Below are 23,236 nucleotides of genomic sequence, written 5' to 3'. Positions count from 1 at the left end.
TGTAGAAAGCCTATTGGTCCATATTTCTTGATGCTTCTATATTGGAGCGGAGTCTTGAGGTGGGTAGAATATAGTTGTGCAATAATTGGCTGTTGATTGCTGGTGTTGACTTCTTGATGTGTAGTGCCTCGCAAACGTCAAGCCGCCTGCTATCGCTGTATCTATCGATGATTTCTGTGTTGTTTACTAGGATTTCTCTGGCGATGGTTTGGTTATGGGAAGAGATTATATGTTCCTTAATGGAGCCCTGTTGCTTATGCATCGTTAAACGCCTAGAAAGAGATGTTGTGTATTTGTGAAGTCTTTGAAAATGTAATAAGTTTTACGAAACGCGCCCGTGTCGCGTCAGACTAGAAATAAAAATGAATTTTGGAGAAGTGATTTTTGATTTACCTCCAACAGTGAAGCGTAATGTACGAAAGATTGAGAAAATTCGTGTTAGAATTATTAATCTTACTTTTTCGGTCATATTTAATAATATATATATATATATATATATATATATATATATATATATATATATATATATATATATATATATATATATATATATATATATATATATATATATATATATATATATATATATATAATATATGTTTCATTGAATATGACCGCATATTCTGTATTTATTATTTTCTGGTTTAGGGCTTCTATCCCTCTAACTATTTTCTTAGCATCAGGGCTTAATTGGAATAGGAGTTCTCCAAAACTCATTTTCGTACTTTTAAGGTGAAGAAAAGAAGTGATTTACTATAGAGTGTATTACACTTATTTGTATAATTTGCACGACGTTTCGAACCTCCATGGTTCATTCTCAAGTGAACAGATCTTACAGTACTAGTTGATTTTATACCCGCATTAGGTCAGGTGATAATACAATGAAGGTGAAAAACATGGGGGGATACATAAGGGATAAACATAGGGGCTGCAGAAGGCTTATTGGCCCATACGAGGCATCTCCTATCTAAACACAAAGATTAATCCAGTGTAATTGGCCTGTTATGTTGGACATTGTCTTCTGTGTTGGCATCGATATGTTCTTGTCTTGTCCTTACTCTCATGGTGGGTAGAGTAAATAGTTCCGTGATTTGGGTATTCATGGTAGGTCGCTCTATTCTTATGTGAATTGCCTCAAGAATTTGTAATCTTCTTGAATCTTGGGTTTTGTCTATTATGCAAGTATTCTTGTTCAACATTTCTCTTGTTAGAGTAATGTCATGGGCTTGTCTCATGTGATTCCTAGGGGCACCAGATTGAAGATGGCATGTCAAACGCCTCGTCAGCTTGGTCGACGTCATACCTACATTGTACTTACATTGTACTTACATTGAAGGTTACATCCTTCGTGGGGGCAAGTGTACATGTATACAACGCTTGACTGCTGTAGAGGGTTCTCCGTCGGCTTCGGGCTGTTTTTGATAAGGAGTTCGGAAGTCTTCTTGGTTTTGTAGAATATTATCAGGTTTATGTTTTGGTTAGAAGTAGTGCTTTTTACTCCTTTACGGATTATTTCTTTCATTATTCTTTCCTCTTTTATATGTTCACTGTGCATGGTTGATTTGTAATATAATTTTATTGGGGGTGTTGTGGTTTCTGTTCTAGGTTCTGAATTATACCAACGGTCCAAGTGTCTTCTTATAGCAGCGTTTATTTCCGCGTTGCTATATCCGTTGTTCACCAATACCTGAGTTACTCTTTCAAACTCTCTACTCACGTTGCTCCATTCAGAGCAGTGGGTAAGCGCTCGACGAATATAAGCATTGAGAACACTGGCTTTGTATCTTTGGGGGCACTCACTTCTACCGTTCAGGCATAATCCTATGTTGGTGGGCTTGGTATATACGTTGGTGCTTAAAGAGGTTCCCTTTTTACCAACGTCCCAGTCGACACAACCATAGGAATGATACTGGACAGAGTATACAGAGACGAGAGCACCCCCAAATTAGACATACCTGAGCCACACTTGAAAAGTCTTCTCGAAGCATGTACAAAGGAAGCCCCTTTCATCAGTCCACAAGGAGACATGTATTTACAAATAGACGGAGTAGCAATGGGCTCCCCCTTAGGAGTTTTATTTGCTAATTTTTATATGGGAACCATCGAAGATAGGGTCTTCAGTAGCAGACAAAAACCAACTGTATACTGCCGTTATGTAGATGACATATTCGTAATAGTAAAAGACTCAGATGAACTAATTGACCTAAAAAGACACCTAGAGAGAGAGTCAGTACTCCGATTTACACATGAAAATAGTGAAAATAACAGTCTGCCATTCTTGGATGTACTAATAACAAAAACAGGAACCTCTTTAAGCACCAACGTATATACCAAGCCCACCAACATAGGATTATGCCTGAACGGTAGAAGTGAGTGCCCCCAAAGATACAAAGCCAGTGTTCTCAATGCTTATATTCGTCGAGCGCTTACCCACTGCTCTGAATGGAGCAACGTGAGTAGAGAGTTTGAAAGAGTAACTCAGGTATTGGTGAACAACGGATATAGCAACGCGGAAATAAACGCTGCTATAAGAAGACACTTGGACCGTTGGTATAATTCAGAACCTAGAACAGAAACCACAACACCCCCAATAAAATTATATTACAAATCAACCATGCACAGTGAACATATAAAAGAGGAAAGAATAATGAAAGAAATAATCCGTAAAGGAGTAAAAAGCACTACTTCTAACCAAAACAAAAACCTGATAATATTCTACAAAACCAAGAAGACTTCCGAACTCCTTATCAAAAACAGCCCGAAGCCGACGGAGAACCCTCTACAGCAGTCAAGCGTTGTATACATGTACACTTGCCCCCACGAAGGATGTAACCTTCAATGTAAGTACATAGGTATGACGTCGACCAAGCTGACGAGGCGTTTGACATGCCATCTTCAATCTGGTGCCCCTAGGAATCACATGAGACAAGCCCATGACATTACTCTAACAAGAGAAATGTTGAACAAGAATACTTGCATAATAGACAAAACCCAAGATTCAAGAAGATTACAAATTCTTGAGGCAATTCACATAAGAATAGAGCGACCTACCATGAACACCCAAATCACGGAACTATTTACTCTACCCACCATGAGAGTAAGGACAAGACAAGAACATATCGATGCCAACACAGAAGACAATGTCCAACATAACAGGCCAATTACACTGGATTAATCTTTGTGTTTAGATAGGAGATGCCTCGTATGGGCCAATAAGCCTTCTGCAGCCCCTATGTTTATCCCTTATGTATCCCCCCATGTTTTTCACCTTCATTGTATTATCACCTGACCTAATGCGGGTATAAAATCAACTAGTACTGTAAGATCTGTTCACTTGAGAATGAACCATGGAGGTTCGAAACGTCGTGCAAATTATACAATTAAGTGTAATACACTCTATAGTAAATCACTTCTTTTCTTCACCTTAAAAGTACGAAAATGAGTTTTGGAGAACTCCTATTCCAATTAAGCCCTGATGCTAAGAAAATAGTTAGAGGGATAGAAGCCCTAAACCAGAAAATAATAAATACAGAATATGCGGTCATATTCAATGAAACATGTTTGAAAGAAAACCTGCTGCCAGTATACACCAATATATAATATATATATATATATATGTAATATATATATATGGACATAACGTGACAGTTTATACCCAGATTTAGGAGAGTGACTTGGTCCTCAGTGAGGTTGATTCTTGCAAGGTTCAGGAAGCCGTCTCTTGGTCGTGGAATTGCCATAGGTCCTGTACTCCTTTTGACATACCAGAAAACATTCTAAGGAAACTACTCCAAGCTTGTACTAAAGAGGCACCCTTCTTGAGCCCGGATGGACACATGTATAAGCAAGTAGAAGGGGTCGCCATGGGTTCTCCCCTAGGTGTCCTGTTTGCGAACTTCTACATGGGTACCATCGAACAAAAGGTCTTAGTCGACATGAACTTGAAACCGGCCATATACTGCAGGTATGTTGACGACATTTTTACACAGGTACCTGATGTCAGACATCTGCAGGAGCTGAAGGAGGCATTTGAGCGGAATTCTGTGTTGCGTTTCACTTACGAGATGGAGAAGGATGGGGAGCTTCCCTTTCTAGATGTAACAGTCATGGAAAGGAGCGGAGGTTCCACACTGCAGTCTACACTAAAGAAACAAACATAGGAATGTACCTCAGTGCCAACAGTGACTGCCCAGACAGGTACAAGAGGCGTGTCGTTAACGCTTATGTCGACCGTGCTCTCAGCCACAGCTCAGGATGGAAGCAAGTCGATGAAGAACTCTGTAGGGTAAGGCAGGTCCTAGTCAACAACGGCTTCTCCAATGGTTTCGTTGAAGACATCATAAGAAGGAAGGTGAAACGCCATGCAACCTCTGAAGAGACAACTAACACAACACCTGTACCCCCTATTAGACTATTTTACAGGAACTTCTTTTCCACAGCTCATAAAATGGAGGAAAGGGTCCTGAAAGATATTGTTAATAGAAACCTTATCCCTACAGACAAAAATCAAAAGATACAATTGACACTCTACTATAAAACAAAGAAAACGGCCAACCTACTCATGAGAAACTCTACAGACACAAAACAGAACGCTTTAAAAGAGACCAATGTCGTCTATGCCTTCAAATGCCCACTTGGGGACTGTAAGCCTCAAAGAATTCAGTATATAGGCAAGACAACAATATCTCTTTCCAGGCGATTAACGATGCATAAGCAACAGACCTCCATTAAGGAACATATAATCTCTTCCCAGAACCAGACCATCACCAGAGAAGTCTTAACAAAAAACACGGAAATCATCGATAGATACAGCGATAGCAGGCGGCTAGATATCTGCGAGGCACTACACATTAGGAAGTCGACACCAGCAATCAACAACAAATTAATGCACAACTATATTCTACCCACTTCAAGACTCCGCACCAATATAGAAGCATCAAGAAATATGGGCCAATAGGCCCTTTGCAGTTACTTCCATTCTTCCCGTTAACCTACAAAATATTATACCTATTGTTTCGTGTTCTGTCTTGTGTTGAAAGTTTGTTTTCACCTCATCCAAAACTGTTGTAACATATCACCTCACCCAAATGCAGGTATAAAATCGAAGATGTTTAAGCTCTTTTCAGTTATAGTTGTGTCTGTGTAAACTAAAGTCTTTGAAAATGTAATAAGTTTTACGAAACGCGCTCAAGTGCCGCGTCAGACTAGAAATAAAAATGAATTTTGGAGAATTGATATATATATATATATATATATATATATATATATATATATATATATATATATATATATATATATATATAAATATATATATATATATATATATATATATATATAAATATATATATATATATATATATATATATATATATATATATATATGTATGTATATCACGAAAATAAACGGCCCATCTGTCATGCATCTGTTGGGTGCATCTGATGGGCCAATGGGCCGTCTGCGTTGTCCAAGTATTGTACCTCACCTTACTTCACCACTCTCTCCTGCCTATTTATACCCATCACTCGATCTGTAAAATGACCTTCTGAAGATGTATTTAATATACGAAAGTACTTAAGGAAATTCCTGTTTCCTTTTTCCTCCGTGGTCTGACATTGTCATATATATATATATATATATATATATATATATATATATATATATATATATATATATATATATATATATATATATATATATGTATATATATATATATATATATATATATGTATATATATATATGTATATATATATATATATATATATATATATAAATATATATATATATATATATATATATATATATATATATATATATATATATATATATATATATATATATATGCGAAAAATCCACAGAGAAATATGAAATGAGGTGAACGTTTCGGCTCGTTAAAGCCTTTGTCAACACCAGACTCAGTCTGGTGTTGACTGTACCTCCAATACTTGGAGGTACAATATATATATATATATATATATATATATATATATATATATATATATATATATATATATATATATATATATATATATATATATATATATATATATATATATATATATATATATATATATATATATATATATATATATATATATATATATATATATATATATATATATATAGTAGGCATCCTTCAGTCTCGGGAGACTATGGAGTTGCGCCCTAGTTGTCAATCCTGGTGCAGCGTCTGGTGTGACTGATGAGGCCAATCCGAGAGTGGCAGTCCATCCCACACCGAGCACAAACGAAGTCCGATTCTGGTCTGTCTTCCTGGTTACCGGCTTTCCTTCTCTGTCTCTTTGCCTCCGATTCCTTGGCAAGTGACTCCTCGAACTTGGAGAGACCTCGTTGAACAGACTGCCTCCAGGCTGAACGGTCTGCAGCCAGTGTCTCCCATATAGCAAGATCGACGTCCATGGCTTTCAGGTCCCTTTTGCATACGTCTTTGTACCGTAGCTGGGGCTTGCCTACTGGACGCTTTCCCTGCCTCAGCTCTCCATACAGGAGATCCTTGGGGATCCTGCCGTCGCCCATTCGCACAACGTGCCCGAGCCAGCGCATTCGTCTCTGTTTCAGCATTGTGTACATGCTGGTGATTCTTGCTCTCCCCAAGACGTTGTTGTTTGTCACCTTGTCCTGCCAGGTGATGTCCAAGATGTGTCTAAGGCAGCGCATGTGGTAGGCATTCAGCCGTCTTTCCTGACGGGCACGGAGTGTCCAAGACTCACTGCCATAAAGGAGAGTGCTCAAGACACAGGATCTGTAAACCTGAATCTTAGTATACTCAGTCAGCCTATTGTTGGCCCACACTCTCTTTGTCAGTTTGGACATGGTAGTAGATGCCTTACCGATGCGTTTGTTTAGCTCCGTATCAAGAGAGAGGGAGTCCGAGATTGTGGAGCCCAGGTACACGAAGTCGTGAACAACTTCCAGTTTGGAATCAGAGATGCCGATGTCAGGTGGGGAGTCCACTCCTTGTCCCATGACTTGTGTTTTCGTCAGACTGATGGTGAGTCCGAAAGCCTGAGAGGCCTCGCTGAAGCGGGTTATGAGCCGTTGGAGGTCTTCAGCTGAGTGGGCAGTGACTGCTGCGTCGTCGGCAAAGAGGAAGTCGCGCAGACACCTCAGTCGAACCTTTGTCTTGGCTCTCAGCCTGGCGAGGTTAAAGAGCTTCCCATCCGACCTGGTCCGGAGGTAAATGCCTTCCGTGACAGATCCGAAGGCGTGCCGCAGCATAACTGCGAAGAAAATCCCGAATAGGGTTGGAGCCAGTACGCAGCCCTGCTTTACTCCACTTCGGATGTCAAAGGTGCCTGATGTTAGGCCATCAAAGACCACGGTGCCCCTCATGTTCTCATGGAAAGATCTGATGATGCTGAGGAGCCTGGGTGGGCATCCGATCTTGGGGAGGATCTTGAACAGGCCATCCCTGCTGACGAGGTCTATATATATATATATATATATATATATATATATATATATATATATATATATATATATATATATATATATATATATATATATATATATATATATGCGAACAAGCCTGAATGGTCCCCAGGACTATATGCGAATGAAAACTCACACCCCAGAAGTGACTCGAACCCATACTCCCAGAAGCAACGCAACTGGTAACTACAGGGCGCCTTAATCCGCTTGACCATCACGGCCGTCAAAGGAAGTGATAGCCGAGGCTATTTGAGCCACTTCCCCGACGGCAACTCGGATGGTAATCTTGGGCATAGCATTTCACCAAATCACCTCATTCTTTGGGGCACACGTGAGGAACACAAATGCGAACAAGCCTGAATGGTCCCCAGGACTATATGCGAATGAAAACTCACACCCCAGAAGTGACTCGAACCCATACTCCCAGAAGCAACGCAACTGGTAACTACAGGGCGCCTTAATCCGCTTGACCATCACGGCCGTCAAAGGAAGTGATAGCCGAGGCTATTTGAGCCACTTCCCCGACGGCAACTCGGATGGTAATCTTGGGCATAGCATTTCACCAAATCACCTCATTCTTTGGGGCACACGTGAGGAACACAAATGCGAACAAGCCTGAATGGTCCCCAGGACTATATGCGAATGAAAACTCACACAACTCACAACTCAAAACTCTGAAAAACAAAACAACTGAAAACTCACAACTCACATGAGGTGATTTGGTGAAATGCTATGCCCAAGATTACCATCCGAGTTGCCGTCGGGGAAGTGGCTCAAATAGCCTCGGCTATCACTTCCTTTGACGGCCGTGATGGTCAAGCGGATTAAGGCGCCCTGTAGTTACCAGTTGCGTTGCTTCTGGGAGTATGGGTTCGAGTCACTTCTGGGGTGTGAGTTTTCATTCGCATATAGTCCTGGGGACCATTCAGGCTTGTTCGCATTTGTGTTCCTCACGTGTGCCCCAAAGAATGAGGTGATTTGGTGAAATGCTATGCCCAAGATTACCATCCGAGTTGCCGTCGGGGAAGTGGCTCAAATAGCCTCGGCTATCACTTCCTTTGACGGCCGTGATGGTCAAGCGGATTAAGGCGCCCTGTAGTTACCAGTTGCGTTGCTTCTGGGAGTATGGGTTCGAGTCACTTCTGGGGTGTGAGTTTTCATTCGCATATAGTCCTGGGGACCATTCAGGCTTGTTCGCATTTGTGTTCCTCACGTGTGCCCCAAAGAATGAGGTGATTTGGTGAAATGCTATGCCCAAGATTACCATCCGAGTTGCCGTCGGGGAAGTGGCTCAAATAGCCTCGGCTATCACTTCCTTTGACGGCCGTGATGGTCAAGCGGATTAAGGCGCCCTGTAGTTACCAGTTGCGTTGCTTCTGGGAGTATGGGTTCGAGTCACTTCTGGGGTGTGAGTTTTCATATTCATATATATATATATATATATATATATATATATATATATATATATATATATATATATATATATATATATATATATATATATATATATATATATGTATATATATTTTATTAAATATGACCGAAAAAGTAAGATTAATAATTCTAACACGAATTTTCTCAATCTTTCGTACATTATGCTTCACTGTTGGAGGTAAATCAAAAATCACTTCTCCAAAATTCATTTTTATTTCTAGTCTGACGCGACACGGGCGCGTTTCGTAAAACTTATTACATTTTCAAAGACTTCACAAATACACAACTGATTAGAACTTGCGTTTCCCTGATTTTATATCTACATTTGAGTGAGGTGGGAAGGGTGATGTGGCATTACATTTGAGTAAGGTGGGAAGGATGATGTGGCATTAGAGGATATTAATAGGGTATTAAAAGTATCAACACAAGACAGAACACGAAACAATGGATATTGAATAGAAGTGTTTGTAGAAAGCCTATTGGTCCATATTTCTTGATGCTTCTATATTGGAGCGGAGTCTTGAGGTGGGTAGAATATAGTTGTGCAATAATTGGCTGTTGATTGCTGGTGTTGACTTCTTGATGTGTAGTGCCTCGCAAACGTCGAGCCGCCTGCTATCGCTGTATCTATCGATGATTTCTGTGTTGTTTACTAGGATTTCTCTGGCGATGGTTTGGTTATGGGAAGAGATTATATGTTCCTTAATGGAGCCCTGTTGTTTATGCATCGTTAAACGCCTAGAAAGAGATGTTGTTGTCTTGCCTATATACTGGGTTTTTTGGAGCTTACAGTCCCCAAGTGGGCATTTGAAGGCATAGACGACGTTAGTCTCTTTTAAAGCGTTCTGTTTCGTGTCTGGAGAGTTTCTCATGAGTAGGCTGGCCGTTTTTCTGGTTTTATAGTAAATCGTCAGTTGTATCCTCTGATTTTTGTCTGTAGGGATAACGTTTCTATTAACAATATCTTTCAGGACCCTTTCCTCTGTTTTATGAGCTGTGGAAAAGAAGTTCCTGTAAAATAGTCTAATAGGGGGTATAGGTGTTGTGTTAGTTGTCTCTTCGGAGGTTGCATGGCTTTTCACTTTCCTTCTTATGATGTCTTCGATGAAACCATTGGAGAAGCCGTTATTGACTAGAACATCCTTACCCTACAGAGTTCTTCGTCGACTTGCTTCCATTCTGAGCTGTGGCTGAGAGCACGGTCGACGTATGCGTTAACAACACTCCTCTTGTACCTGTCGGGGCAGTCGCTGTTGGCATTTAGGCACATTCCTATGTTTGTTTCCTTTGTGTAGACTGCAGTGTGGAAACCTCCGCCCTTTTCCATGACTGTTACATCTAGAAAAGGCAGCTTCCCATCCTTTTCCGTCTCGTAAGTGAAACGCAGCACGGAACTCTGCTCAAATGCCTCCTTCAGCTCCTGCAGATGTCTGACATCAGGTACCTGTGTAAAAATGTCGTCAACATACCTGCAGTATATGGCCGGTTTCAAGTTCATGTCGACTAAGACTTTTTGCTCGATGGTACCCATGTAGAAGTTTGCAAACAGGACACCTAGGGGAGAACCCATAGCGACCCCATCTACTTGCTTATACATGTGCCCATCCGGGCTCAAGAAGGGTGCCTCTTTAGTACAAGCTTGGAGTAGTTTCCTCAGAATACTTTCTGGCATGTCAAGAGGAGTACAGGCTGGATCACGATACACTCTGTCGGCTATCATTCCGATTGTCTCGTCCACAGGTACGTTGGTAAACAGCGATTCTACGTCCAACGAGGCTCTTATCCCTGTGGCCCGTGCGCCCCGCAGTAAGTCCACAAATTCCTTTGGAGACTTCAGGCTGAAGGCGCAAGGAACATAAGGAGTCAGCAGGCCGTTGAGTCGCTTCGCCAATCTGTACGTGGGTGTGGGTATCTGGCTAATGATTGGCCGAAGTGGGTTTCCAGGCTTGTGCGTCTTGACATTTCCATACGCATATCCAGGTTTATATTCCCCAATGATCTTTGGCAGGTGGAGTCCGGATTTCTTGGCGTTCACAGTTTCGATCAGTTTGTTGACCTTTGCTTTTAATTCGGCTGTAGTGTCCTTCGTTACCCTTTGGAACTTAGTTTGGTCAGAGAGTATGATGTTCATTTTCGCCAGATATTCGTCTTTTTTAAGAATGACATATATTGGCGACTTGTCACCTCTCCTGACAACTATCTCCTTGTTCTCACGAAGGCTTTTAGCTGCCGCTCTAAGCTCGGGGGACAGTATGGTGCTTCTGTAGTTGCCTCGATTCTTTCCTCCTTCTGCAATAAGTTCTGCTTGTAAGGTATCTTTGGTAGTGACCTTCTTTTGTGTCTCGAGGTCGAATATGTCGTCCAACAGAATTTCCAACTCCACTTTCCGGGCCATTTCACTCGGTCTGGACATAACATGACAGTTTATGCCCAGATTTAGGAGAGTGACTTGGTCCTCAGTGAGGTTAATTCCTGCAAGGTTCAGGAAGCCATCTCTTGGTCGTGGAATTGCCATAGGTCCTCCATATAATGTTGTTAGTTTCTTGATAATCCTTGTTTCAGTGCTGAGGTGATGTTGGTCTGTGAGGATGTCGAGGTGTTGTTCAATGCGGGTACGGATACTATGGTCGACGTTGCTATTTCTCCACTCGTTTGTAGCATGAAGTAGTTGCGTTTTTTTGTCTTTGATTTCATTCTCTGCCTTGTATATCTGATCACGAATCAGATCCTGGCGATATTTTATCGTGAAGGCTTGATTCCTTGCTGCTGGGTCGTGCACTTTAACATTAGTATATTTTGGTAGCAGTCTTTCCTGTAGACATATTTTATTAAATATGACCGAAAAAGTAAGATTAATAATTCTAACACGAATTTTCTCAATCTTTCGTACATTATGCTTCACTGTTGGAGGTAAATCAAAAATCACTTCTCCAAAATTCATTTTTATTTCTAGTCTGACGCGACACGGGCGCGTTTCGTAAAACTTATTACATTTTCAAAGACTTCACAAATACACAACTGATTAGAACTTGCGTTTCCCTGATTTTATATCTACATTTGAGTGAGGTGGGAAGGGTGATGTGGCATTACATTTGAGTAAGGTGGGAAGGATGATGTGGCATTAGAGGATATTAATAGGGTATTAAAAGTATCAACACAAGACAGAACACGAAACAATGGATATTGAATAGAAGTGTTTGTAGAAAGCCTATTGGTCCATATTTCGTGATGCTTCTATATTGGAGCGGAGTCTTGAGGTGGGTAGAATATAGTTGTGCAATAATTGGCTGTTGATTGCTGGTGTTGACTTCTTGATGTGTAGTGCCTCGCAAACGTCGAGCCGCCTGCTATCGCTGTATCTATCGATGATTTCTGTGTTGTTTACTAGGATTTCTCTGGCGATGGTTTGGTTATGGGAAGAGATTATATGTTCCTTAATGGAGCCCTGTTGTTTATGCATCGTTAAACGCCTAGAAAGAGATGTTGTTGTCTTGCCTATATACTGGGTTTTTTGGAGCTTACAGTCCCCAAGTGGGCATTTGAAGGCATAGACGACGTTAGTCTCTTTTAAAGCGTTCTGTTTCGTGTCTGGAGAGTTTCTCATGAGTAGGCTGGCCGTTTTTCTGGTTTTATAGTAAATCGTCAGTTGTATCCTCTGATTTTTGTCTGTAGGGATAACGTTTCTATTAACAATATCTTTCAGGACCCTTTCCTCTGTTTTATGAGCTGTGGAAAAGAAGTTCCTGTAAAATAGTCTAATAGGGGGTATAGGTGTTGTGTTAGTTGTCTCTTCGGAGGTTGCATGGCTTTTCACTTTCCTTCTTATGATGTCTTCGATGAAACCATTGGAGAAGCCGTTATTGACTAGAACCTGCCTTACCCTACAGAGTTCTTCGTCGACTTGCTTCCATTCTGAGCTGTGGCTGAGAGCACGGTCGACGTATGCGTTAACAACACTCCTCTTGTACCTGTCGGGGCAGTCGCTGTTGGCATTTAGGCACATTCCTATGTTTGTTTCCTTTGTGTAGACTGCAGTGTGGAAACCTCCGCCCTTTTCCATGACTGTTACATCTAGAAAAGGCAGCTTCCCATCCTTTTCCGTCTCGTAAGTGAAACGCAGCACGGAACTCTGCTCAAATGCCTCCTTCAGCTCCTGCAGATGTCTGACATCAGGTACCTGTGTAAAAATGTCGTCAACATACCTGCAGTATATGGCCGGTTTCAAGTTCATGTCGACTAAGACTTTTTGCTCGATGGTACCCATGTAGAAGTTTGCAAACAGGACACCTAGGGGAGAACCCATAGCGACCCCATCTACTTGCTTATACATGTGCCCATCCGGGCTCAAGAAGGGTGCCTCTTTAGTACAAGCTTGGAGTAGTTTCCTCAGAATACTTTCTGGCATGTCAAGAGGAGTACAGGCTGGATCACGATACACTCTGTCGGCTATCATTCCGATTGTCTCGTCCACAGGTACGTTGGTAAACAGCGATTCTACGTCCAACGAGGCTCTTATCCCTGTGGCCCGTGCGCCCCGCAGTAAGTCCACAAATTCCTTTGGAGACTTCAGGCTGAAGGTATATATATATATATATATATATATATATATATATATATATATATATATATATATATATATATATAGGCTGAAGCCAAAACAGCTCGGGTTTGGCATTCCACAAGGGTGTGAGGCGGCAGCCCATGCAGCTCGAGCCTTCATCGCCAACATCACAGACGAAAAGGCCCTTATCAAGCTAGATTTCAAAAATGCCTTCAATTTGGTGCGGAGGGATGCTGTACTCCGTGCGGTTCATAGTCATTTCCCTTCCCTCTACCCTTTTGTACATTCATGCTACAGTATGGATCTTAAGCTACTTTTTGGCGAACATGAAATTGACTCGCGAGAAGGCGTCCAACAGGGTGACCCCCTCGCTCCTCTCCTTTTCTGCTTAGTCATCAAACAAGTCACAGAGGTTCTGTCCAGTGAGCTTAACATCTGGTTCTTGGATGATGGTACCCTAGCTGGTTCCCAAGACTCCCTCCTGGAGGACATCAGAAAAATCCAGGAGCAAGGTGCAGTTTTAGGCCTCACCCTGAACCCTTCTAAATGTGAAATAATATGTTCCAACCAGGGCATCGTAGAGAGAATAGAGGGTCTTCTGCCAAATATCCATAAAACTAAACCTGAAGACAGCACACTCCTAGGAGCTCCCCTGGGGTTGAAAGCCATCGATGAGGTCCTTGATAAGAAAATCGCCGACCTTAAGAGGATGGATGGGAGGATTGAGGATATTGATGCTCATGATGCACTCTACCTCATCACCAGATGTCTGTCCCTCCCCAGGTTAACCTACTTTCTGAGGTGTTCACCATCTTTCAGTAGCCAAAAACTAAGTGAGTATGACCGGTTACTGAAATCAATGCTAGAAAAAGCCCTTAACCTCTCTCTCGATGACCTACAGTGGAAACAAGCCTCTCTTCCCGTAAGACTTGGGGGCCTCGGAGTTCGAACAGCAACGCAAATCGCTGTTCCAGCCTTCCTGTCCTCCTTATCAGCATCCGACGACCTTGTGAAGGAAATTCTACCTGCCCACTTACATCAGCTGGCAGGTGTACATGATCCCAATTTTACACGCTGTGCCACAGAGTGGGCCTCTCGTGCAGGCCAATCACCTCAACCACCATCCCCAAAATCCCACAAGCAATCCAGCTGGGATGGTCCCATTGTAGACCAAGTTGCTGCAGAGTGCCTGGGTGCTGCAACAACACAACACGACATTGCTCGCCTCACAGCAGTAGCAGCACCACATGCAGGGGATTTCCTGTTAGCAACCCCAATGTCGGCAACTGGCACGCGTCTCACACCACACGCCCTCCGAATTGCTGTGGCCCTCCGCCTTGCTGCCCCAATCCACACCAGATATAGGTGTATTTGCGGCGAGGTGGTGGCTGACAGGTACGGTCACCATGGCCTACTCTGCCAAAGCACAGGGGGATGGCACTCGAGGCACAGTGAAGTTAACGACATCATCAAGAGGAGCCTCACCACAGCTGGATGCCCAGCTGAAAGAGAGCCCCGTTACCTAACGCCCCGTAACTCTGATGCTCTTATTGGTCGCCCGGATGGTATCACAGTGAACCCCTGGAAGAATGGCAAGCAGTTGGTATGGGACTACACGTGCGTATCAACCCTGGCTAACACCTACATTAACCTCAGTGTTGCACAACCAGGTGGCGCTGCCACCCACAGGGAAGCAGCCAAATCCCGTAAGTATAGAGAACTGGATCACCACTACAATTTTGTCCCCATTGCTTCTGAGACGCTCGGCGCCTGGGGTAAAAGTGCTACCAGTTTTTTGAAGGAACTGGGTTCTAGGCTCATTGAAACAACAAGGGACCCAAGAGCTGCAAGCTTTCTTTTCCAGCGCCTCAGTGTGGCGATACAGAGGGGAAATGCGCACTGCATCCAGGGTTCCTGCCCGCCATCTGAGGAGCTGGAGGAACTCGACAACCTATGACAACCATCTTTGTAACCCATATGTAACTCCTTTTTTGTGTATATGTATATATATATATATATATATATATATAAGTTTGTGAGGGTACCACCTCTGGTGCCAATGTGGGGACCCATAGCCTCGGAGAAGAAAATAAAAAGTATTCAGAGGAGACCTTGTGGTCTCTCACTGAACACTAATATTATCCTCTCCTACCACCCCCATTCTTTTGTATGTACACATATATATTTACTTTATTTGAACTTTGTTACAAAAAAGGAGTTACATATGGGTTACAAAGATGGTTGTCATAGGTTGTCGAGTTCCTCCAGCTCCTCAGATGGCGGGCAGGAACCCTGGATGCAGTGCGCATTTCCCCTCTGTATCGCCACACTGAGGCGCTGGAAAAGAAAGCTTGCAGCTCTCGGGTCCCTTGTTGTTTCAATGAGCCTAGAACCCAGTTCCTTCAAAAAACTGGTAGCACTTTTACCCCAGGCGCCGAGCGTCTCAGAAGCAATGGGGACAAAATTGTAGTGGTGATCCAGTTCTCTATACTTACGGGATTTGGCTGCTTCCCTGTGGGTGGCAGCACCACCTGGTTGTGCAACACTGAGGTTAATGTAGGTGTTAGCCAGGGTTGATACGCACGTGTAGTCCCATACCAACTGCTTGCCATTCTTCCAGGGGTTCACTGTGATACCATCCGGGCGACCAATAAGAGCATCAGAGTTACGGGGCGTTAGGTAACGGGGCTCTCTTTCAGCTGGGCATCCAGCTGTAGTGAGGCTCCTCTTGATGATGTCGTTAACTTCACTGTGCCTCGAGTGCCATCCCCCTGTGCTTTGGCAGAGTAGGCCATGGTGACCGTACCTGTCAGCCACCACCTCGCCGCAAATACACCTATATCTGGTGTGGATTGGGGCAGCAAGGCGGAGGGCCACAGCAATTCGGAGGGCGTGTGGTGTGAGACGCGTGCCAGTTGCCGACATTGGGGTTGCTAACAGGAAATCCCCTGCATGTGGTGCTGCTACTGCTGTGAGGCGAGCAATGTCGTGTTGTGTTGTTGCAGCACCCAGGCACTCTGCAGCAACTTGGTCTACAATGGGACCATCCCAGCTGGATTGCTTGTGGGATTTTGGGGATGGTGGTTGAGGTGATTGGCCTGCACGAGAGGCCCACTCTGTGGCACAGCGTGTAAAATTGGGATCATGTACACCTGCCAGCTGATGTAAGTGGGCAGGTAGAATTTCCTTCACAAGGTCGTCGGATGCTGATAAGGAGGACAGGAAGGCTGGAACAGCGATTTGCGTTGCTGTTCGAACTCCGAGGCCCCCAAGTCTTACGGGAAGAGAGGCTTGTTTCCACTGTAGGTCATCGAGAGAGAGGTTAAGGGCTTTTTCTAGCATTGATTTCAGTAACCGGTCATACTCACTTAGTTTTTGGCTACTGAAAGATGGTGAACACCTCAGAAAGTAGGTTAACCTGGGGAGGGACAGACATCTGGTGATGAGGTAGAGTGCATCATGAGCATCAATATCCTCAATCCTCCCATCCATCCTCTTAAGGTCGGCGATTTTCTTATCAAGGACCTCATCGATGGCTTTCAACCCCAGGGGAGCTCCTAGGAGTGTGCTGTCTTCAGGTTTAGTTTTATGGATATTTGGCAGAAGACCCTCTATTCTCTCTACGATGCCCTGGTTGGAACATATTATTTCACATTTAGAAGGGTTCAGGGTGAGGCCTAAAACTGCACCTTGCTCCTGGATTTTTCTGATGTCCTCCAGGAGGGAGTCTTGGGAACCAGCTAGGGTACCATCATCCAAGAACCAGATGTTAAGCTCGCTGGACAGGACCTCTGTGACTTGTTTGATGACTAAGCAGAAAAGGAGAGGAGCGAGGGGGTCACCCTGTTGGACGCCTTCTCGCGAGTCAATTTCATGTTCGCCAAAAAGTAGCTTAAGATCCATACTGTAGCATGAATGTACAAAAGGGTAGAGGGAAGGGAAATGACTATGAACCGCACGGAGTACAGCATCCCTCCGCACCAAATTGAAGGCATTTTTGAAATCTAGCTTGATAAGGGCCTTTTCGTCTGTGATGTTGGCGATGAAGGCTCGAGCTGCATGGGCTGCCGCCTCACACCCTTGTGGAATGCCAAACCCGAGCTGTTTTGGCTTCAGCATGTTGGCCGCTGCATCACTAACTGTTCTTGCAGCTGCCTTTGCGACGAGACGCCGGAGAGAATTGCCCACAGCTATTGGCCTGATCCCTCCATCCTTTTTCTTTAGAGCACAGAGAGATGCTCCAAAAAAGATAGGTCTTATGGACGCTGGTATGTTGCCAGCTAGACATGTGTTGGTGAATCTGGTTAGTTCCACCAAGAGGTTCTTTGCAATGTCACCCAGTGCAGGGTTGAGCATTTGCTTGAGGTGGTTGGGTTTTAGTCCTGTGAACCCACCTGCTGATCCTGTAGGGAAGGACATGGCTGCTTTATGGACCACAGATTCAGCCACCCAGAGAGGTTCTGCTCCGGTAGCCCCCACTTGTACAATGTCGTCCTCACGCAGAGCCCTGGGTGGGTGTTTCTCCCTTAGGGCTTGAGCTGTTGCGGCATCTCTGTCGGCAATTGAGTCCTCACTGGTGATGACTCTTATTGCGCCAATAGTGTTTCCTTCTTCTATTTTCTTGGTGACTGATGTTCTGATTTTTGATGTCTCGGATATGCCACTGTTGCTCTTCCTGCCGTGGGTGTTTCTCGCGCGAGTGGGAAGGCGCACCTGGTTGTCCTCCCTGGGAAAATCATTTATAGCTTTGATGACTGAGGCAGCTAAGGTTTTGTCTCTCCTTGCAGGGGTGGCTAGACATATGTTGCCAAACATTAGGAGGTTGTGCCATGCTTGGGTCGTTCCAGGAGAGTCGTTGACCTTTCTCAGGAGGGCAGATAATTTGGCTGCTGCATGGGGGCGGGCTGCTTTAGGGATGTGTTGCAAGGTTCTGGCCGATGTTGCTTTGATAGCTTCTAATAAATTTTCTGTGGGAATGAAGGTCTGGGAGGTGTTTTGCCTTACGGGCGGTGTGGGCTGTTGATTGGTGTTCTCCCTGGGAGGGCGCCCAGAACCCAAACACCTGGCTCCGTCGTGGTAATGAATGCGCACATTATCGTCACTCAACCGGATATAGCATACCCGGTCACACGTCTGACATCTACCTTGTCTACCCCTGTTTGATGGCTCATCTTGGCTTGGAGAAGCCTGGCTATCTGTTGGGAGCTGCGACATGGGCTGGCGCTGGGCGGGCGCTGGGCGGGAAGGTGGACGGCGGGTGGAGACTGGAGGGTGGGCGGCGGTTGGAGGCTGGGGGGGTGATCAGCTGGCCGTGGCACTTACTACTCAGGTGAGTGGTAATACATATACCACCTCTATACAAAGTGTGGGTATACACCCACTACACAATATGTGGGTATACATTGGGTGGGTGGGTAGCGTAGACACACATGGGAGCCTCCCGGCTTCTATGGGCGGGTGGCAAGGTGGCCTCGTGGGTGGGGAGGCGACGTGGTGGGGTGGGTAGGAGGGGGAAGAGCAGGTATTTCCCTGCCTGGGCGCTGGGTGGGGGCGGGGGTCAGGGCGACACTAACACTGGTATAATTTCCCCGTATATCACTATATATATATATATATATATATATATATATATATATATATATATATATATATATATATATATATATATATATATATATATATAAATCAGAGCAAGTTTAGTTCTGACACCTTTATGATGTAGATAATTAATTGTACGGTAATATAAGTTAAAAACATATTTTAGCAGTGACAAAAATTTTACCCGGTAACATATGCAAACTAACTTCTCATGCCCACTATGGGACTGTCTGCCACAAGTGTCTCAGAGTATAGCGACAACATTGCTATCAACGCGCGTGACAATGAACAAACAACAAGGCCACATCATGGAACACGTGGTCTCTACACACCACCAGAGTCATCCTGACATTCAACACTAAAATAATAGACAGGTACAACGACAACTCAACACTGGACATGAGCGAGGCACTTCACATCAAACACACTAAGCCCACTACCACCAGCCAGCTAACACCTGAGTACACTCTGCCTTCTTCAAGACCAAGACGGACCATCCAAAACACTGCCCCAACCATTACTTAAATTCTGGACCCCTGTAAGCTGCAGGGATATATTGACTCTAGTTAAGGATTCTCACTATTGCTCTCGTAGGAATTGTTCCTGTTTGACCAGTTTCGTTGATTTCTATTTTTTATCACAAAATAAATGTTCAATGACAGTAAGGCTTCCAAACTCGGGGAGATGAAGCTGCTGCTGGATGACCCGCTGGTGCTGGACGTGGCCGCTGCTCACCACAAGACACCGGCGCAAGTCCTTCTTCGGTACCTCCATCAGATCAACGTCATTCCCATCCCCAAGTCCGCGAATCCGACACGACTGCTTCAGAACACCCAGGTAACGTCTCCAAGGTAACCTCAACGGTCAGGTAAACACTCTACTTTGGACAAACTTCTTCCAGGTAATTTCGTCTTCCAGAGAACCTTCTCTTGGATAATGTTTTGTCTTGGTAATTATTACGCTCACAAACTTTCTCTGTTCTTCTGTTCATGCAACTCGTCGCACATATACATTTTATATCCAGATAATTCCCCTTAACATATATTATCCTTCCTATGTCATTCCTTTACCATGATAATTACTTCTCTCAGATTATCTTTTCCACTTCGTCAACTCTTCCACACTGAAAAGTCTTTCACTCTGGGAACTCTTTCTACTCTTGTAACCCTTCTGGTCTGGCAATTCCTAAACTTACGCACCACCTCAACTCTGACAACTTTTTCTCTCGACACATTCACTCAGGAAACTCGTTCACTTCGTCAACTTCCACTCTGTAGTAACAGTGGGAAAGGAGACATTAACATTTTGTGGTGATTTATTTAAAGCCCTTTTATGTTTAAATACTTCAGTCATGTCACCATAAATTCTTCGTCTTTCAAGAGAATGCAAATTTAGATTTATTACTCTCTTTCCCCATCTAGAAGGTTTCTAATTCCTTGGGTTAACTTTCTCATCATTCTTACGCGTTCCAGTTAATATATGTCCACTCAATACTAGGGACAACATAACAGAACTGTGTGATCACAATGAAGCCTACAAAGGCTTTGCTTATTAGGCAAATGGGGCCTTGCATAGTAGGCTGAGAAGTGCGTTCTGGCTACTAGGTACGACATATATATATATATATATATATATATATATATATATATATATATATATATATATATATATATATATATATGTCGTACCTAGTAGCCAGAACGCACTTTTTGGCCTACTATGCAAGGCCCGATTTGCCTAATAAGCCAACTTTTCCTGAATTAATATATTTTTTCAAATTTTTTTTCTTATGAAATGATAAAACTACCAATTTCATTATGTATGAGGTCAATTTTTTTTTTATTGGAGTTAAAATTAACGTAGATATATGACCGAACCTAACCAACCCTACCTAACCTAACCTAACCTATCTTTATAGGTTAGGTTAAGTAGCCGAAAATGTTAGGTTAGGTTAGGTTAGGTAGGTTAGGTAGTCGAAAAACAATTATTTCATGAAAACTTGGCTTATTAGGCAAATCGGGCCTTGCATAGTAGGCTGAGAAGTGCGTTCTGGCTACTAGGTACGACATATATATATATATATATATATATATATATATATATATATATATATATATATATATATATATATATATATATATATTAGTATATTTTGGTAGCAGTCTTTCCTGTAGACATATATTATTAAATATGACCGAAAAAGTAAGATTAATAATTCTAACACGAATTTTCTCAATCTTTCGTACATTTCGCTTCACTGTTGGAGGTAAATCAAAAATCAATTCTCCAAAATTCATTTTTTATTTCTAGTCTGACGCGACACGAGCGCGTTTCGTAAAACTTATTACATTTTCAAAGACTTTAGTTCACAAATACACAACTGAATAGAACTTACGCATCTCCGATTTTATATCTACATTTGAGTGAGGTGGAAGGGGTGATGTGGCATTAACACAAGACAGAACAAGATGTGGTATTAATAGGGTATTAATTTCATCAACACAAGACAGAACAAGAGTATTAATAGGGTATTAATTTCATCAACACAAGACAGAACACGAAACAATGGATATTGAATAGAAGTGTTTGTAGAAAGCCTATTGGTCCATATTTCTTGATGCTTCTATATTGGAGCGGAGTCTTGAGGTGGGTAGAATATAGTTGTGCAATAATTGGCTGTTGATTGCTGGTGTTGACTTCTTGATGTGTAGTGCCTCGCAAACGTCAAGCCGCCTGCTATCGCTGTATCTATCGATGATTTCTGTGTTGTTTACTAGCATTTCTCTGGCGCTGGTTTGGTTGTGGGAAGAGATTATATGTTCCTTAATGGAGCCCTGTTGCTTATGCATCGTTAAACGCCTAGAAAGAGATGTTGTTGTCTTGCCTATATACTGTTTTTTTTGGAGCTTACAGTCCCCAAAAGGGCATTTGAAGGCATAGACGACGTTAGTCTCTTTTAAAGCGTTCTGTTTTGTGTCTGGAGAGTTTCTCATGAGTAGGCTGGCCGTTTTTCTGGTTTTATAGTAAATCGTCAGTTGTATCCTCTGATTTTTGTCTGTAGGGATAACGTTTCTATTAACAATATCTTTCAGGACCCTTTCCTCCGTTTTATGAGCTGTGGAAAAGAAGTTCCTGTAAAATAGTCTAATAGGGGGTATAGGTGTTGTGTTAGTTGTCTCTTCAGAGGTTGCATGGCTTTTCACTTTCCTTCTTATGATGTCTTCGACGAAACCATTGGAGAAGCCGTTATTGACTAGGACCTGCCATACCCTACAGAGTTCTTCGTCGACTTGCTTCCATTCTGAGCTGTGGCTGAGAGCACGGTCGACATATGCGTTAACAACACTCCTCTTGTACCTGTCTGGGCAGTCGCTGTTGGCATTTAGGCACATTCCTATGTTTGTTTCCTTAGTGTAGGCTGCAGTGTGGAAACCTCCGCCCTTTTCCATGACTGTTACATCTAGACTCAACGGCCTGCTGACTCCTAATGTTCCTTGCGCCTTCAGCCTGAAGTCTCCAAAGGAATTTGTTGACTTACTGCGGGGCACACGGGCCACAGGGATAAGAGCCTCGTTGGACGTAGAATCGCTATTTACCAACGTACCTGTGGACGAGACAATCGGAATGATAGCCGACAGAGTGTATCGTGATCCAGCCTGTACTCCTCTTGACATACCAGAAAATATTCTGAGGAAACTACTCCAAGCTTGTACTAAAGAGGCACCCTTCTTGAGCCCGGATGGGCACATGTATAAGCAAGAAGATGGGGTCGCCATGGGTTCTCCCCTAGGTGTCCTGTTTGCAAACGTCTACATGGGTACCATCGAGCAAAAAGTCTTAGTCGACATGAACTTGAAACCGGCCATATACTGCAGGTATGTTGACGACATTTTTACACAGGTACCTGATGTCAGACATCTGCAGGAGCTGAAGGAGGCATTTGAGCAGAGTTCCGTGCTGCGTTTCACTTACGAGATGGAAAAGGATGGGAAGCTGCCCTTTCTAGATGTAACAGTCATGGAAAAGGGCGGAGGTTTCCACACTGTAGTCTACACTAAGGAAACAAACATAGGAATGTGCCTAAATGCCAACAGCGACTGCCCAGACAGGTACAAGAGGAGTGTTGTTAACGCATATGTCGACCGTGCTCTCAGCCACAGCTCAGAATGGAAGCAAGTCGACGAAGAACTCT

The 23,236-nt window shown here is 43.2% G+C and overlaps 1 protein-coding gene across 2 annotated transcripts in view; it reads left to right on the top strand.

The window, feature by feature from the left end:
• LOC123747821 (1,5-anhydro-D-fructose reductase-like) overlaps positions 1-23,236 on the top strand; it is a 143,315-nt gene that overhangs the window by 103,361 nt on the left and 16,718 nt on the right. For both annotated transcript variants that reach the window (XM_069331359.1, XM_069331358.1), the window contains exon 8: positions 19,707-19,881. In XM_069331359.1, the coding sequence (XP_069187460.1) occupies positions 19,707-19,881 (175 nt within the window). The remainder of the gene's footprint in view (positions 1-19,706; positions 19,882-23,236) is intronic.

This window comes from Procambarus clarkii, chromosome 25 (genome assembly GCF_040958095.1).
Source record: "Procambarus clarkii isolate CNS0578487 chromosome 25, FALCON_Pclarkii_2.0, whole genome shotgun sequence".
NCBI classification, from domain to species: domain Eukaryota; kingdom Metazoa; phylum Arthropoda; class Malacostraca; order Decapoda; family Cambaridae; genus Procambarus; species Procambarus clarkii.
Note: the sequence above shows the minus strand (reverse complement) of the source record. Positions and strands in the feature narration are given on the sequence as shown.